We start from the raw sequence: 18,898 nt of genomic DNA, 5'->3' as shown, positions 1-18,898 counted from the left end.
GTGACATGGAAGTAAAGACTGGGGGCTCAGCTTGTCTCTCCGGGTCTGTGACCTTCTATAGAAGGTTCTGGAAAGGAACAAGGGCCCCTTGGCACCAGTGGGACAGTCCCTCCTCTCTACAGGGTTGTCAGAAAAGCCCCCATCTTTAGGATAGGGACAGCACAGGGCCCACAGCAAGATTCCAGTGGTGGAATCCTGGCTTGGGAAGGACCATGAAACCCAGACCACAGGCCATTTCCGGTTCCCATCGGGATGTTCTCAGGCCTTGGGTCCCACAATTCATGTTGTGCTTTGAGATCAAGAGGAAATGGAATGGACCAAGACACTTCCCTACCCCCAACTGCCCCTTCTTCCCCCACAAGATCAGTAAAAGCCGCTTCCTCTGTTTTCCCCTTGGCTGGGCCAAGAAGAAAAAGGGAAGGTATAACAGGAAGTCCTGCCCCCTACACCAGATTTGGAGGTCAACCTTCCAACCTAGGTGACCCCACAAGCAGTTGCCTCAAGGGCTAAGGGGACAAGAAAGCGCAGAGACGGGCCCGGAGAGATAGCACAGCGGCGTTTGCCTTGCAAACAGCCAATCCTGGACCAAAGTTGGTTGGTTCGAATCCCGGTGTCCCATATGGTCCCCCGAGCCTGCCAGGAGCTATTTCTGAGCAGACAGCCAGGAGTAACCCTGAGCACCGCCGGGTGTGGCCCAAAAACCAAAAAAAAAAAAAAAAAAAAAAAAGAAAGCGCAGAGACGAAGCCAGCTGGACATGGTGGTCCTGGCCCCAGGGGGACGAGGGACTTAGAGATAGCACCGGCTTCCCTTTGCCCAGGACCTGTGCTTCCAGTTCTGCTGCTCTGGGAACTCCCTCTGCTTCTGGGGGTTTGGGGGGAGGCCCAGAAAGGAGCCTGCACCCCTAACTCTGGAGATAGGCAAACAAGTTGTGAGGGACAGAATGCAGCTTTCAGATTCTTCTTCTCTCCTGGTATAGGCCCCCAACCAGTTCTTCCAGCCCATCAAACCCTTACTATGTAGCCCAGCACCCAGAGGGGATGGGATAAAGGGGCATCCTCCATGTGGGGACCGAGAGGCCCCTTTCCCAGGGAACCAGGGCTGTAAACCTCATTGTGGGTTCTGAGGAAACTATGGGGTGTGGGGTTTGCATTAATCAATAGCCCCAAACCAACAGGCTACTCCCTGGCTCTACTCTCCCTGGCTGACTCACACCAACTCCCGGAGGCTCCACACAGCTGGGAGCAGGAGGGAATGAGGCCATGAGGCTCCGAGCCATCTCCCCAAGGACCAGGGGTGCCAGACCCTGACACCCACCCATCTCAGGAGCCAGCCCAAGAGCAGGACAAATGGCCCACAACTTCCTGGCCTCCACCCACCTTTCAGGACCACAGCCAAGAAGACAAATCTGGGCCCCTGGATATTTAAGGTGGTAGGGGTGTGAGGAAAAGGGCTATGGAAGCAAATACCTTGTCCCCCTTCCTGCACCTGCTCACCCCCCACCCTTGGGGGCTCCCCCATACCAGGTCTGGGGGTCAAAAATCACAGTGTGAAAGGGACGCCACATGGGGAGAAATGCACCCCAAGGCAAAAGCCCTGCCTGGGCCCTGCCTAAGAGGGGGGTCCTACCCCATGCCCACGCCAGGTGGGGTCCCAGCTAGGAAATGTCTGAGGGTTCTGGGTGTCTGGGTTCATCCAGCTCTGGAATGTTCCATGTGTGGGAGGTGGGCCGGAGGGTATGAGGGGGCAGTAAAGAGAGAAGGTTGAGGCTCAGGTACCCCATTCCAGACCAGCCCTAGGGGCCTAGCCTCCCACAGAGAGAAGTGCCCCACTCCAGTCCAGAGAGAACCAAGGAGGGGTGGAGTGGGGTAGGGGGAGAACCTGGCAGATGAAGGAGTCAAGGAGGGTGGGAAGAGAGATGCTGTTGCAGGTTGGGGATAGCAGAGACAATGGGGGGCGGGTGGGCCCAAGGGGGTGATGGAGGCATGGAATGCTCTGGAAGATACTGAAGATGGCCGGGTCTCAAATGGCCTCCACGTAGTTGGCCGGCAGCATGCCCGTGTCACCCGTGCGCTCCACGGTCCCGTACATCCAGCCGTCGTCAATCTGCTGCACGTTGACGATGGTGTCCCCGTCCCGGAAGGAGATCTCATCCTCGTCGGCGGCGCTGTAGTCGTACACGGCGCGGTACCGCTTCTGCGGGGCAACACAGTCAGCCGGCTATACCTGATCCTCCCCCAAAGACTAAAGAGTTCAGACCCTTAGCATGTTTACAACTTCTTCCTTCCTTCCTTCCTTCCTTCCTTCCTTCCTTCCTTCCTTCCTTCCTTCCTTCCTTCCTTCCTTCTTTCTTTCTTTCTTGTTTTTTGGGGGCCACACCCAGCAGCACTCAGGAGTTACTCCAGGCTCTGCACACAGAAACAGCTCAAGGCAGGCTTGGGGGACCACATGGGATGCAGGGATTCGTCCTGGGTCTGCTACATGCAAGGCAAAAGCCCTACCACTGTGCTATCTCTCTGGCCCCTTTCTTTCTTTTTTCTTTTTTCTGGTTTCTGGGCCACAACCAGCGGCACTCAGGGGTTATTCCTGGCAGGCTTGAGGGGGACCATATGGGATGCTGGGAATCAAACCCAATTCCGTCCTGGGTCAGCAGCATGCAAGACAAATGTCCTACTGCTGTGCTATCTCTTTCCGCCCCTCTTTTTTTTTTTTTTTTTTTTTTTTGGTGGGGTCATACCTGACAGTGCTTGGGGGTTACTCTCCTGCTCAGATCCCAGTAATGCAGGAGGACGATGAGTGACAGGGAATCAACCTAAGGCCTCCTGTCTAAGAAGCATGAGCTCTCTGGACCACCACCCTATAACCCCAAACCTTTTCTTTTCGACCAGCAGCAACTAGTTCTCATTAACCCCCACGTGAGCTCCATCTGGCCCCCAGCTCCACTCTGCAGTCAGGTCTCTGCATGCCTGAGCTGGCAACAGACTCCAGCATGTCCCGCTCAACCTCTGCTGTCTCTTCTAGACCTACAGCCAGCGTTATCTCATCTTTTATAAATGCTTGCTCCCAGAGATGCTGGGCAACCCTTGGGTGCAAGAGCTGGAACCTGATGCTCTTGCTAGAGAAGCAAGTATTTCGACTCTTAATTATGTCCCTGGGGCTGGAGTGATAGCAAAGCAGAACATGCCTTGCATGTGGCCCACCCGGAACAGACAAAGGTTCGATTCCCAGCACCCCATATGGTCCCCCAAGCCTGTCAGAAGCAATTTCTGAGCATACATCCAGGAGTAGCCTCTGAGTGCCACCAAATATGGTCCCCCAAGTTATGTCCTAGACCCTCTAAGATTAGGGAATAGTCCCAACAGAACCTGGGGTCCAGGTGACCACCAAAACTAACACCAAGTGATGCTGGCGCAACTCTGGCACGTGCCCAAGGGCCCTTTTAATGCTCCAAGTGAAGCCTGTGTCAGGGATCACAAAAGCCTTCCTGGGGCCATCTGGTCCTATGTGACGTGACCCTAGTGACTGGCTCCCTGTCACCCAGGCCTGCAGTTTAGGGACAGCCCTAGGTTTATTCTGCCTAAGGTCTTTTGCATTGGCTGTTCTGGCCTGGCTTACTGCTTCCTTGTATCAAGTTTTTCAGGCTGGAGCGATAGTACAGAGTGAATGGCATTGCACAGGTCAGTCCCCAGCACCATATGTGGTCGCCCGAGATTGATGACTGAGCATAAGCCAGGAAACTTGTAGAGAGAGTGGCCTGTCCATACCCCATTCACCACCGGATGTGGCCCCCCAAAACAAAACAAAAAGGCTCTCACACGTTTTACCATTATCCTTTCCTGTTGAAATGTTCTAGGGGCAAGGGGACTTTCTTTTGGGATGGAGCCATGTAGATGCTTGTCCTGAGGCTGCATATCTCAAGCCCTGTCCTGCTCTGGTCACCACCTCCTCTGCCTTTGAGGAGCCGAGCACAGCCACAAGCTGGGGGTGGGGTGTTCTGCTACCTCAATAGGGGGTGAGGTACAGGACACATGGCCCACTCCCCACCCCTACCTATACAGCAATGAAGCTCCTCTGTACCCCCCTCAGCAGCAGTGACCCCCACCCCAGCACTACTGCCCTGCCTATAGCAGCTCCAGTTCTGGGGGACACTGAAAAAAGGTTGCCCACAAGAAAGCATATCTAGTGGGGGAAAGTACTCTAAGAAACTGGGATGATGTGAGAGGGATGTGGGGACCTCTAATGGGTTGGCTTGGAGGTCATCCTCATCACAAGAGGAGCCCCCAGCTGGGAAGAAAGATGCCCATGGGGCTGGGTCAAAGTTAGAGAAAGCCAGCTCTGATGGGGACCAGGAAGGGTCCCACAACAGCCTCACACATCAAGACAAGTGCCGTAGGGTTGAGACCCTCTCCCTATCACCCCCACCCCCAGGAGGGCTTCAGGGAGAATCCAGGTTACTTACTCCACCCCCGCCTGGGGCGCTGCGCTGTATGGAGACGGGGGCCGCGGGCTCCTTGTAGCCATAGGACTGGGCCACGGGCTGCTGCTGGGGCTGCGGGTAGACTGGAAGAGGAAAACAAGGGCTCAGATCCAGCTCCCCAGGCTCTTTCCTGAGAAGCCCATGACCTTGCTCAGCCCCTGCTTCTCACCAGGATCCCTGCCCAAACTGGACCCCAGGCATTCAGATGTGCACAAGTACCCTGGCCCTAGCCTCGCCCCACTCACCCGGGGCACTGGTGGGGATGTGATGCGGCTGCTGCTCCTGGGGCCGCCGGTAGCTGCCACTGTCCTGGACGTCTCTGCGCTCGGGCTCCAGGCTGTCCCCCACACTGGGGCCCATGCGGCTCTTCTCAAACTCCTCATGGTATTTGATCTGTAGGAGGCAAAACACGCAGGTTTTACGTACCCACCTGAGCTGTACTCCAGGAAGGGAAGAGAACAGGCCCCCATGTGTGAAATGGTGGGTTGTGCATTCCACAATTCCCAGTGAGGGAGAGGAGGGATTTCCATGCCCACTGTCTGGGTAGGACAAGAGACGCAGGTCCGGCAGCCATTGCGACGCAGGAAATAATCCACACACAGTTGGGAAGGTATAGCAGGCCAGAAACTCATAATACAAGCTGTTCACCCACAAGCCAGTCGCTCCACTATGTGGAACCATGAGCCAAGATGGCAGCTCCTCCTCCAGGCCTCCTGAGTAGTCTTTATTGGAATAAACAAAGCCCACTCCCAAGGGGAAGGCAAAAGCCAGATGAAGAGGCAACGGAAAAACATCTTTTTAGCAAAAAATAAAAAATTAAATTAAATTAAAAAACAAAACCAAAGGAACCAATCGAGAGACATCTAATTAGAAGGCAATATGAGGACCAATCTAAAGACCTTCTACCAACATCCACAGGGATTACTAGCAGGGTATATCCTGGCACAGATGACCCAACCTTGCAGAGGAGACAGGACAGAGAAGATCCTCCTCTGCAGAAGCACCAGGACGATGGGCCAGTGGGGACTATCATTTCCTGTGCCTGGCGCCAGCTTCCCCTCTTTCCAGGGCCCCTGGGGGGACTGTTGCTGCAGCTTCCTCTGGGCCAGAAGCACCAAGTCCTGTTTACAAAGCTCCTACCAAATGCCAGGCACCAGGGATCACAGTTCCTTTTTCCCGGCCCCCAAGTAGCAGTGGAGAAAAACAAGGCAAACGGGAAGGTGAGCAACCCAAGAAAACATGGATCCAGATTCCAGGGCCTGTGAGCACTATCTGTAGCCACCAGAGCCCAATGAGCCCCTTGGAGGGCCTCACACCCCAGATGTGAAAAGCTGGTTTTACCCGACGACATGGGGTACACAATAGGCTCCTCCACAGGGCAGGTTCCAAAACTGGACAAAATAAAACCAGATGTAGCCAGAGCAATGTTAAAACAGGGAAGGCGCTTGCCCTGCACATGGCCAACATCCCTTAAGTTATTTGATCCTTGGTATCCCATATGGTCTCCTGAGCACTGTCAGGAGAAAAAACTGAACATAGCTGGATGTGGCCCCAAAACAACAACGACAACAACCACAAAGAAGCCAGGAGCAGGACTCGGGAAAGCTGGAGAGATGGTACAAGGAAGGGTGATTGGCTTAAGCATAGCTGCCCCTGGTTCAATTCCAAGCATGATATCCTTAAGCACAGAACCAGGAGTAAGCCCTGAGCACAGCAAAAGTGACCCCAAAACAAGCTAAAAATGTGGGCTTATGAACTGCCCTGGTACTGGGCCTTTGTAGGAAGCTGCCACAGTGAAACTGGGCAGGTTAGGACAGAAAAGGGACCACTATGACAATGATAAGGGGAAGTGGTCACTCTGGGCAAGAACTGGGTGCTGAAAGGTAAAGAGATAAAGTGAGGAACCAGAGTGATAGCACAGTGGCAAGGTGTTAGCCTTGACATAGATGACTTGGGACAGACTTGGGTTCAACTCCCGGCATCCCATAGAGTCCCAGGAGCGATTTCTTGTTCGTTTGTTTGTTTTTTTGGGGGGGTCACACCTGGCACGCTCAGGGGTTACTCCTGGCTCTATGCTCAGAAATCGCCCCTGGCAGGCATGGGGGACCATATGGGATACCGGGATTCGAACCACTGTCCTTCTGCATGGAAGGCAAACGCCTTACCTCCATGCTATCTCACCGGCCCCTCAAGGAGTGATTTCTAAGAACAGAGCCAGGAGTAACCCCTGAGCACCTCCAGGCGTGGCCTTAAATCCCCTTCAATAAAAATAAAAATAAAGTGAAGAGATTTAAAAAATAAAGAGATAAAGTAATATGCATGACACCCTTTTCAGTAACAGTATTGCAAACCACAGTGTTTTAAAGGAAAAAAGAAAGAGGAAAAAAAATGTCTACCATAGAGGCAGGGTTGGGGCCAGAGGGAACTGGGCACATTCACAGAGAAATGTGGACACAGGTGAAGGGACCAGTGCTGGAACATTGCATGCCTGAAACTCAATCATGAATAACACTGTAAATTAAATTTGATCATTCAAGGTTATGTAATAAAAACTTATTTTAAGGGGTTGGCGTGGTGGCGCTAGAGGTAAGATGCCTGCCTTGCCTGCGCTAGCCTAGGACGGACCAAGGTTCAATCCCCCAGTGTCCCATGTGGTCCCCAAGCCAGGAGTGATTTCTGAGCGCATAGCCAGGAGTAACCCCTGAGTGTTACCAGGAGTGGCCCAAAACCCCCCCAAAAAATTATTTTAATAAAATAAAAAAGAACCACTCCAGGTGGGAGATGGGAAAGGAACTCAGAGGGTGAAAAGTAGATGCTGCACTCGCACAGGACCCAAGTTCCATCCCTGACACTTAAGGCCACAACCCCAGTACCACTGGGAGTAGCCCTGGTGGACACCCCAGTACCAGCGCCTTGCGGGATCCAAGTGCTGAACCATCCAGTCCAAAAGGCCAAGTATCAGCAGTGGCCCTAGCCCCTGAGAGTCAGAAGCTGGCGGCAGTGCTCAGCCCTCTGAACTCCTTCCCCCCATGGAAAAATCTGACAACAAAAGTTGCCCCCATGTGATGCACTTCCCAGTATAAGGATTATCAGGTTGGAACCAGGAACTCATCCACCAGGGTCTATTTTTATAATGGCACTGGACTGGGCTGTGTCCTTATACCCAGCCCTTCATTTCCTTCTCCCACCAATTCAAAAACAAGAACAGGTTTACCAACCCTCATTTTACCAACTGGGAAACTGAGGCTCAGGAGATAGGTAAATCAGAATCTAATCCTACTTAATCTCTCCTCTTCTCTCTCTCTCTCTCTCTCTCTCTCTCTCTCTCACACACACACACACACACACACACACACACACACACACACCTCTCATACACACACATCCCAAATATAGATCTCTGCTCACTTCATTAATAAGTGGAGAAAAGCAAATTAAAATTATGAGAGGCCAAAGTGATACTATAGCAGGTAGGGTGCTTGCCTTGCATGTGATGGGTGAAGCTGAGTCCCATCAAGAATGACTCCTGAGAGGCTGGAGCAATAGCAACTCGGGTAGAGCATTTGCCTTGCATGTGGCCGACCCAGGTTAGATCCCCAGCATCCCATATGGTTCCCTGAGCCTACCAGGAGTGATTTTTTTTAGTGCAAAGCTAAGAGTAACCCAAGTGCCTCTGGGTCTGGTTCAATAACAACGATCCCTGAGTGAGTAAGCCTTGAGCACTGCTGAGTATAGCCAAAACAAATAAACAAAACAAAACAAACAAAATAGAGCTGTGATGGGAACTATCCAGCTGCAGGTACAGTGATCCAGGGCAGCACATCATTAGGCTCTAAAGCCTAATGACACAGTGGGGCAATACAGCTGGCAGCACCTGAGGTCCAGGCACCACCACTTATTGTAGGCAGAGGCACCGACCGAGGATCTGATTCCTCAACTTCAGCTTGCAACTCTCATGCTCTAAATCAGGTTCTCCAACCAACCATTCTACACCTTCGGGCCAGCACTTGCCCTGCACTTTCTACACTGGTCAAAGTGCACTGTGCTAAGTCACTGAGCTAGCTAGGCCTTCGGGCCCAAATCTCCACCTCTGTTCGAAGGTCTGACCTCTGGACACAGCTCAGATTCAGTGCCAGCTCGGGAGGTGACTGACCAGCACACAAAGGAACCGAAGGTGGACTCTAACACCATCCCTCACACAATCCAAATAAGGGTGGTGCATGTGACAATGGCCGAAGTGTGTTTAAAATTCCTTTGGGTGAGGGGACCAGAGCAATAGTATAGCAGGCTGGACACTTGCTTGGTATGCAGCCAATCCAGGTTGGATTCCCGGCATCCTTATGGTTCCCTGAGCACTGTCAGGAGTATTTTAGGGTATAAAACAAACAAACAAAAAACTAAAACAAAAACACTCTCTGGGTGGGTTATGCGGGGTGCTCAGCAACAATTTACCTGCATGTGTGTGAGACCCTGGGTTCCATCCCAGCACTACAACTATACTAAAAATGTTTCCAGTCCAAAAGCACCTTCCTTGGGGCCAGATAATATAATGGGTAGGGTATTTGCCTTGCACATGGCAGACCAGGGTTCAGTCCTTAGCATCCCAAATGGTCCCCTGAGCTACCAAGAGTTATTTCTGAGCCCAGGGAGACAGCAGTGATCCCCAAAGCACCACAAAACATAAGACCCCACCCCAAGGCACCTTACTTGCAAGCAGGAGTCTGAGCGTTCAACCTTCAGCCCTGCAACCTCAGTGTGACAGCTAAGTACGCACTGCCCAACGGAACAAGTGCCCAAAGCACCAAAGACACAAAATTAACCCAGTAGCAGAGCACATACCCAGACATTGAGAGACCCTGGGTTTGGACCCCTACACCAAATGCCCTGAGCACCTCTGGGGGCAGCCCCTAAAAGAGAAATCAATACTATGTGAGCCTTGTGAGTAAGCAAACAACACAACCAGATATGTGGGCCACTCACTCCTGCTCTTTCCTGAAGAAAGAGAAAAAGAAAAGACAAAAGAGAAGAGGGGAAAGAAGATCCTGGAGACTCCTGGGCCCAAATAGGACCCAGCACCCCAATTCAGAACTTGGGGAAGCTTTTCCTGACTCTCTGTTCTGTTTTGTTGTTGTTGTTTTAGGGCCACACTAGGTGGTGCTCAGGGATTACTCCTGTTTCTTCGCTCAAAAGTCACTCCGGGCAGACTCAGGAGACCTTATGGAAAGCCAGGGATAGAATCCAGATCTATCCCAGGTTAGCTGCATGCAAGGCAAATGCCCTACTGCTGTGCTACCAATCTGGCCCCTTTTCCTCTTTGTTAACAGACACCGACACAGTGACCCAGGGGAGAGGTCCAAAGAGCTGGATCCTAGGCCCCGCTCCTAGACAAACCCTCAACATTCTCTCACACAGCTCCAGTCCCAGCTGAGGCTGCAAAAGCAGAACCAGATCAAGTTCTCACTGGAGAAGGAAGAAGGGCCAAGGAGCGCTGCTGCTCTGGGGCTCTCCTGAGGAGATGATTATCTCCGAGGTGTGGATGTCTGGGTCTCAGTGAGTCCTGTCACCAAGTCTCCTCAGACACCACAGCTCCACTAACAGGGGCGGGGGAGGGAGGAAGGCCAGGTGCAATCAGCTGCCTGTGGTATACTCTGGAAGCCTTCCAGAAAAGGAAACAGGATGAGTAGACTTGCTTGTTCCGGACCTTCCCCCGAAAGAAAAAAAATCCACAGGTTGGAAGCGATGAGTGTGTGCAGGGAGGGTTTGAGGGGGAGTCAAGTCATGAGTGTCTGGGAGGAAGCGATGCGTGTGTGGGGAAGTGAAGAGTGGAGGAAGGTGGAGGCTGCGGCATAGCAGAATATCAGTGATTAAAGTCTTCGTGTGGGAGGGTGAGAGGGAAACTGGGGACATTGGTAATGGGAAGTGTGCACTTGTGAAGGGTGTTGGACACAAGGTAACTGAAAATCATGGGCCGGGCGGTGGCGCTGGAGGTAAGGTGCCTGCCTTGCCTGCGCTAGCCTAGGACGGACTGCGGTTCGATCCCCCGGTGTCCCATATGGTCCCCCAAGAAGCCAGGAGCAACTTCTGAGCGCATAGCCAGGAGTAACCCCTGAGCGGCACAGGGTGTGGCCAAAACCAAAAAAAAAAAAAAAAAAAAAAAAAAAAAAAAAAAAATCATGAACATCTTTATAACTGTGAAAAAAAAACCCAATAACTGTATTATGAACAATTTGTCAACTATGGTGTTTAAAGTAATAAAAAAATGATTTAAAAAAGTCTTTACGGGGCTGGAGCAATAGCACAGCAGTAGGGCATCTGCCTTGCACACGGCTGACCCGGACCCAGGTTTGATACCCAACACCTGCCAGGAGCAATTTCTGAGCCCAGAGCCAGGAGTAACCCCTAAGCACTGCCGGGTATAGCCCCAAATCAAAACAATACAAAAAGTCTTCTTCACATGCAAAGTACACAGGGAAGCTTAGATGTACCTTCAGGCTCAGCTTGTTAGGAAGTCTCTGAGGAGGATCACATGCCACACGATGCCAAGGTCACAGCACCATGCAAAGGTGATGGCACTGGGCAGTGAGACATGAGAGCTGTCAAAGGGTGGGTGGTGGGTGACAAGAGGTGTAGAAGATGCTACGGGTGATAGATGCCCTCTGCTTTGCCAGGAACCACTAACAACAGCTGTCAAGTAATAAACCTTACTGCAAGTATAAGTCAATAATATTGCTACTACTGTAAAATATAGATAGGCTGAGTGTGGACTAGCCTTAGGATGTAAAGAAATATATATGGAGGCTGCGTAGATGGTTCAAAGGGTCAAGTGCTTGAGTTGCATACAGGAGCCCCAAGTTCTATCTCTGGGAATAAAAGAAAAAATAAATGTAATAATAATAATAACCCAGAATAAAAACTAATGTTAAGGGGCTAGAGAGGGTAAAGAGTAAAGAGAGTTGGGCTGGAGCAATAGCACAGCAGGAAGGGAACTTGCCTTTAACACAACCCAGGTTCAATCCCTGGCACCCCATGTGGTCCCCCAGCACCGTGAAGAGTGATTCCTGAGCAGAGAGCCAGGAGTAAGCTCTGAGCACTGTTGGGTGCGCCCCCTCCTTCAGTACAATAAATTGAAGCAAAGAGAAGAGATCAAGCCTTAGCCTGCATGTTTGACCCCTTGACAGTCACTACATATGATCCCCTGAGCACTGCTAGGAGTAGTCACTTAATACTGCTAGAGTGACTCCCCAGATACCCAAACAAAATAATAAGATTTTTTTTCATTGGGGGTTCATGTGGTGGAGCTTGGAGTTTACTCAGACTTCTGATCTGAAACTCAGAGGTCACACTCTTAAGCCAGAGGGACCATGCAGTGCCAGGAATTAGACTTGAGGCTCCTGCCTGCAGAGTACATGCAAGCTCTGAGCATCTCCCCAGCTCCTTAGATACACAGGAAACACAGCTACATCTGAGGTTACCACTGCTCCCTCAGCCAAGTACCCCACAGGGTCAGTGTTGCCCGTGCTAGGAAACACAGGTCTTCGAGTGTTCTAGGGGCCAAGGATGTGGCTCAGCGGTATAACACATGCCAGCCTACTCAAGGCTCTGGGTTTACCATGTGGTCACACCACCAGATGTGGCGCAACTGCCACCCTCATATCAAAAAAAAAGGGAGGAGGAGGAGAGATAATGCAGCGAGTAAGGTACCAACAAACCCAGGTCTGATCCCCGACATCCTGTATGATCCCCTGAGCCTGCCAGAAGTGATCTCTGAGCACCACCAGGTAGGGCCCCAAACCAAACAAACGTGGTGGGGGCCTGGGACCCACTGGACCACCAAGGTACCTTACAGCCTCTTTGCCCAGTCCCTCAGCCCAGAGTCAGACCACCTTTCCCGGGTGAGCACTGTGCTGAGACTTGGTCCAGGGTCAGCTTCTGCCTCGTGGCACAAGAGAGTACCATAGCCCTGGCATCAGGCTGCCTCCTCATGAGGGCTTCACAGAATATAAAGCAAGGTTCAGTCTCTGTACAGTGCAGGGTAGGAGGGGGTACCTCCAGCCAGCTACTGTCTACACACACAACCGGACGCTGCTGACCAGGCTGGGGGTGCGGCTGACTGGGGTTTTGACACAGGAAGGAAGGACAAGCTGAGGTGGGGCGGAGAGCTGGGAGGCGGAAATGACTGCAGTGTCAGCACCCAGAGACAGATGGGGGAACCAGCCCCACCCCCCAGCTCAGACTCTGACCTTTGTGCTCACACAAAAGGGCGTGCGTCAGACACACAAAACAAGGCTTCAAAGAGGGGCGGGTGACCATGCAGCCAGGCCCTGCCTGGACTATAGGTCCCCCCCAACAAAAGATAAAAATGCAGAGGAAGTATGTTGAGACTCTCAGAAAATAGGTGTCCAAGGGTTGGAGCAATTTGACCGGGATTCAATCTCTGGTCCTGCCACCCTCTGGCCCCAAAACAAAACAAAAACAATAAAAAGAGAAAATAAAACACATCTCCAAAAGTCCACATCCTTCCCTTCCCTCTAGCATCTACCTGACAGAATTCCAAGAATCTGCCTCATCCATGTCCACCAGACAGGTGGGAAGCGGGGTGCAAAGGGGCCTTACATTGCTGATCTGGTCCTGGGTCTTCTTGATTCTCTGGAGCTCAGGGGTGTCGGCCACCACGCTGAAGCCTTTGCCTTTGCTCTTCTCAAACTCCTCCTTGTAGCGCACCTGGAGGGCAGCGAGGGGAAACAGAAATACAGTCAGGCTAGGGGGTGTGCCCAGGGCCCCAGACTATGGCTACCCTGGCCAGCAAGATTCCTAGTATGGAACCCCCACCCCCACAAACAACTCCATGTAGGAACCTCAGCCAAAAGTGCCAGAGAAGCAGCAGCTGTAAGACTTATGGTGCTTTGAGGGGCAGACACAGTGCCCAGGGCCTCCCTAGAGGGAGATACGCCCCTAGTCATGGTACCCTATGCAGGTAAATGCCCTGGAGCCTCCTTTTTCTGAGGAGGAAGCCCCAGTATGGAGAAAGATGATGAGGGAACTTTGCAGAATGAGGGTGCAGGCTCCATAGTTGATCCCCCACCCCCACCCTCCATTTTCCATGGAAAATTTGAGTCCTAGAGGAACTCAAGTTGGACATGGGAAAGGACAAGTTGACACTGAAGGAGCAGAAGCAAGAGGGCCTGGAGAACAGAAGGAGCCCAGACTGTTCCCTGGGGCCCAGAACTGTTCCCCGGCTTCCAGAGACATTGCTTCCACTTGACAGCCAGCTGTTCCCATCCAACAGCTGCCTGCACTTCCTCCCCAGGACTGCACTGTTCCAGCCAGGTCAGCCCAGGACATGAGGCCCCACATTTGGGAGTTTCCAGCAGGGCAGGCCCAGGCAGCTCAGGCCAGAGCTTCACTGAACCCACCACACCTGCCAGGCCCTATGTGGCCCCAGGGGCCTGAGGTCCCTATTTGTCCAGAGCTACTCCAGGGCAGAAAAGCTAACAGCCTCCTTTTTTCTGACCCGGATTTAAGGCAAAGAACTGAAGTGCTGGTTCCCATTCCAGTGGCCCGCAACTGCCCAAATCTGCTCTTCGGAAATTCTGGGCCATCACAGCAACCAGGACTAGGGGTGCTAGCAATGGGAAGGGAATATCAAAGAAGGTAAAACATTTAGCATCAGAAAAATGGAGCCTTAGGGCCAAAGTGGAGTGATAGACAGTGGTAGGGCTTTTGCCTTGCATGTGGATAACCCGGGACAGATCCAGATTCGATTCGCAGCATCCCATATGGTCCTCCAAGTCTGCCAGGAGTGATTTCTGAGCACAGAGACAGGAGTACTCCCTGAGTGCCGCTAGGTGTGACCCAAAAATAAAATAAAATTAAATTTTAAAAAAATGGAGCCTCATGGAGTCAGAGCGATAGTATGGTAGGGAGGGTGCTTCCTTGCACAGGTCGACCCAGGTTGGATTCCCAGCACCACATATGGGGTCCCCCAGCATTGCCAGGAGTTATCCCTGAGCACTACTGAATAGCCAGAAGGAAGAAAGCCTTGTTATAGAAACCCCAAATCCAAGATTCCTGGTCTTGGTTTCTTGCATAGGGTTGTCACACAGAACATGAAGGGAAAGAACAAGCTCACGTCAAGTGCTAGAGAGAGCCAGAACACTAATAACAGGCTCCATCTCCCTTAGTGTTCTGGGTGGGGTCAAAGATACCTCCACCCGTAGCCCCCTGCTTCCTGACTCGAAGGATCATTCCAACCAGCTGTTGATCCCAGCTGAGCCAAAGTGAGGCGTAAGGCCCTGGGTAGAGCAGAAGCAGAGTGGGAGGCAACAATGGTGAGTGTGAAAGTGCTTTGTCAACACACAGCACTGCCTCCCTGTCTGCCTTCCTCCACTTCCTGGCCTGGCAAGGGTCAGGCCCCTCATGCAGGAAAATTGCCATGGCAACAGGACAGCGGCTGGTTCCCAGGCACAAGGAGGTTGGAAAAGAGCCTGCACTGTGCTCTGAGTACAGGCAGCCCAGAAGAGCAGGGGCAGAGATAGTTCAGCAGGGCCCAGAGCCAGACAGTCCCCTTCTCTGGGACCACTCAGACAAATTAAAAACCTCTGCGGGGATTGAACCTATGTCCTCCACATAGAGCAAGACCTGAGTCACCACCCATCCTGGTTCCCTGGGCAACTCTAAGTGGCCTGACTATGGAGAATCGAGGTGGGGAAGGTTCCTGAAAGGCTGTGGTAGCAGAGGCCGGAAACCAGCGAGTCAGGAGGGCCCTTCTGGACATTCCCTTGTGGCTCCCATGGCAGCATCCAAGGTCACTCAAGGTCATGCTGGAACCACCCATCACACAACGCTCACACACATATACACACACACATAGCACATACAAATATCTATTGGGGAGTGCTGCCGGGTGTGACCCAAAAACCAAAAAAAAAAAAAAAAGGATTACAGATATAATCTCCAAGCAGCCTGGTTTGAAAAAGTGCCAACACCAGAGCTATAATCATTATATTTCAGAACAATGTTTTTATTATTTGTCTTTGTGTGTTTGGGGGCTACACATGGCAGTACTCAGGGTTCACTCCTGAGGGGAGGGTTCCAGGGACCATATGCAAGACCAAGTCCAGGTTGACCCTTTCAACAAACTGGTTTATGTCAGTGTTTTGGGTCACACCTGGCAATGTTCATATAAGTCACTCCAGGCTCTGAACTAAGAAATTAGTTTTCAGGGCTGGAGCGATAGCACAGTGGTAGGGTGTTTGCTTTGCATGCAGCTGTCCCAGGATGGACCTGGGTTTAATCCTCAGCATCCCATATGGTCCCCTGAGTCTGCCAGGAGTGATTTCTGTGTGCTGAGTCAGGAGTAACCCTGAGCGCCGCCAGCTGTGGCCCAAAAACCAAAAAAAGAAAAAAAAATCAGGGGCCAGAGAGATAGCATGGAGTTAAAGCATTTGCCTTATATATAGAAGGAAGGTGGTTCAAGTCCCAGCATCCCCTGAGCCTGCTAGGAGCGATTTCTGAGCATAGACCCAGAAGTAACCCCTGAGGGCTGCCAGGTGTGACCCAAAAACCAAAAACCATAAAAAAAAAAAAAGAAAGAAAGAAAAGAAAAAATCAGTTCTGACAGTGCACAGGGGACCGGAAACTGAACCTGTAGGCCATGTACAAGATAAGCAGCCCATACCCTGTGCTATCGCTCCAGCCCCTAGTGTTTTTAATTGATCAAGATGATTTCTACTTAGTATATGTAAGTAAGCCATAGACCACATACTCTATAATTATACCCTTTCAGTTGGTGCATGTAACCCCTATACTATGTCTGGCAGTAATATATCCCACTTTCAAGAAATAAGAGAGCACAAGGAAAAGATCCGTGCTGGAAGCAATCACCAAAAAAGACATTGTGTGGGGCCAGAGCAGTGGCATCGCAGTAGGGCGTTTGTCTTGCACACAGCTGACCCAGAACAGACCAGTTTGATCCCCAGTGTCCCATATTGTCCCCCAAGCCAGGAGTGATTTCTGAGCGCATAGACAGGAGTAACCCCTGAGGGCCACCAAGTGTGGCAAAAAAAAAAAAGGCACTGTGTGCTAAAGAGACACCACTGAAGGAAGCATGCTTTGCATGTGGAAGCCTCAGGTTTTTTTGTTTTGTTTTTTTTTTGTTTGTTTTTTGGCCCACACCCGGCGGTGCTCAGGGGTTACTCCTGACTGTCTGCTCAGAAATAGCTCCTGGCAGGCACGGGGGACCATATGGGACACCGGGATTCAAACCAACCACCTTTGGTCCTAGATCGGCTGCTTGCAAGGCAAATGCCGCTGTGCTATCTCTCCGGGCCCCGAAGCCTCAGGTTTGAGCCCTGGCACTGCCCAGTTTCCCAAGTGCCATCAGAAAGAATCCTCTACTATCTCTCCAACGCCCATTACTGAGCACTGCTGGCTGTGGTCCAAACACAAAAAAGAAAAGATGAGGGGAAAAAGTCACAAATCCATCAGTCCCGCTCTTGGGTCCACTCCTTTCCAGAAGGCCACACGCTTCTCAGGTTCTTCTTCCATGCCAGTGACTGTCTGTCCAAGCATCCTCACAACCATCAGAAGAGAGAAGGTCCCAATGCTACCAATGGTCTTCAAACTACGGCCCGCGGGCCACATATTGTATTTATTCCCATTTTGTTTCTTCACTTCTAAATAAGATATATGCAGTATGCATAGAAATTTGTTCATAATTTTTGTTTTTACTATAATCTGGCCCTCCAACAGTCTGAAGGACAGTAAACTAGCCCCCTGTTTAAAAAGTATAGACCAAGGCAATGAGGCCCAGACTAGCTCTGTAACTAGCTCAAAGTCCTATGGCTAGTGGCTGTGGATTCCAGCTCAGTTCGTCATAGAACCTCAGGGAAGGGCTAGACCCACCCAGGAAACCTAAGCTGGGATAAAAGGTAAAGAGGCAGGGAGATGGCACATAGGCTGAAACCATGCTTCATATGCATGAGAGGTCCCGAGTCGAATCCCTATGTTGCACAGGGCCCTCAAGCACCATTCAGGGTCCCCTGGTGAGCCCCAGAACTGCCAAGCCTAAAGCAGCATGGTACCTCCAAAACAGCACTGAATGGTTTAGCCCAGTTGGCTTTTGCTAGGACTTGGCACTGGGCATTCCAGCACTGCTTAGGAACCTAGCCCTGCCAAAGAGGTCAAACATTCTCCTCACTGGGGACGGGGAGATAGCACGGAGGTAAGGCGTTTGCCTTTCATGCAGAAGGTCATCGGTTCAAATCCCAGTGTCCCATATGGTCCCCCGTGCCTGCCAGGAGCAATTTCTGAGCATGAAGCCAGGAGTAACCCCTGAGCACTGCCGGGTGTGACCCAAAAACCACAAAAAAAAAAAAAATTCTCCTCACACTTATTTCTGCCTGAGTTTGGGGCCCACACAGGATCCCTCCCAAAGCTATAGCCTCTACTTAGTCTGATGCTAGGAAGAGAGGCAGTTGCTGATCTCAGCTCAGCCTCGCTCTGGGGTGCCAGCACACAGGGAGAACTCTGGGAACCAATGTAGAGCTGGGAGAACCAAGAACAGTTCCAGCAGGTTCTAGAACTGGAAAGGTCCAGACAAGGAGGAGCAGGGCCAGAATAATACCCCCCGACCCCCCTAGGAAGCAGCAGGCAGCTTCCACTTTCCCTCCAGCCTACAGCCCTGACCCTATATGGCCACAGGATACAGAACCCGTCCACACCCGGGATACCTTCCGGGCCCTTCCCACGAGGTCATTAGCACTGGCCATCCTGGAGAGTAAGGGCAGTGGCCAGATCAGCCCACACATGCCGAGGCACCACTGTCCCCTGCCCCAATCCCAGTTCCTGTGACAGAAACAGGGCTTTGGTGACTCCCTCGGGGCCCTGTAGGGAGGGAACATCCCCATCAGGATGGGGGAGACAGCTCAGCAGGCCAAACCCAGCATGTGGATGGGAACTCCAAACACCTCCAGGTGCTCATAGAACAAATAAATCCTCGCCAGAAGCACATGGGAAGAGGGGGGTGGTCCTAGTGTAGATACCTGCACCCCACTGGCATTGCCAACCCCACCCCCAGGACTGATGAGCCTTCGGCTGAGACAAGGTCACGGTGTGGCTGGCATGGGCACAGGGCACACAGGCAGGGCCCCCTTAAGAGCTGTAAGGAGTGACGGCCCTCTCCAGGGTTCTTGAAAAGCCTGGGGAGGGGTGTGACACGGGCCCTTCTGAGCAAAAGGGTCACCCAGAACCCCCGCACCAATTTTCCGCAGGGTGGGGGCACTTCCTCCCCCTGACCCGCCTCTCAGGCTCAGGTTCCAGGGCACAAAGAGCAGCAGCTGAGCTTTTGTGGGACAACAAAGGCCAAAGGAAGGAGCCAGGCTTGAATTTCTCCTCTTGGGAGTTGGGGTGTGTGCAAGGCCACT

At 51.9% G+C, this 18,898-nt stretch overlaps 1 protein-coding gene across 2 annotated transcripts in view; it reads right to left on the bottom strand.

Annotated features, from left to right (window-relative positions):
• Positions 1-729: 729 nt before the first annotated feature.
• Positions 730-18,898, bottom strand: part of LASP1 (LIM and SH3 protein 1) — a 35,003-nt gene continuing 16,834 nt past the window's right edge. For both annotated transcript variants that reach the window (XM_049781003.1, XM_049781012.1), the window contains 4 exons: positions 13,089-13,196; positions 4,721-4,868; positions 4,458-4,558; positions 730-2,194 (listed from right to left, as the gene is read on the bottom strand). In XM_049781003.1, the coding sequence (XP_049636960.1) occupies positions 2,021-2,194; positions 4,458-4,558; positions 4,721-4,868; positions 13,089-13,196 (531 nt within the window). In that variant the 3' untranslated portion in view covers positions 730-2,020. The remainder of the gene's footprint in view (positions 2,195-4,457; positions 4,559-4,720; positions 4,869-13,088; positions 13,197-18,898) is intronic.

The sequence above is a fragment of the Suncus etruscus genome, chromosome 1, assembly GCF_024139225.1.
Source record: "Suncus etruscus isolate mSunEtr1 chromosome 1, mSunEtr1.pri.cur, whole genome shotgun sequence".
NCBI classification, from domain to species: domain Eukaryota; kingdom Metazoa; phylum Chordata; class Mammalia; order Eulipotyphla; family Soricidae; genus Suncus; species Suncus etruscus.
This window is presented reverse-complemented; position numbering and strand designations above follow the sequence as displayed.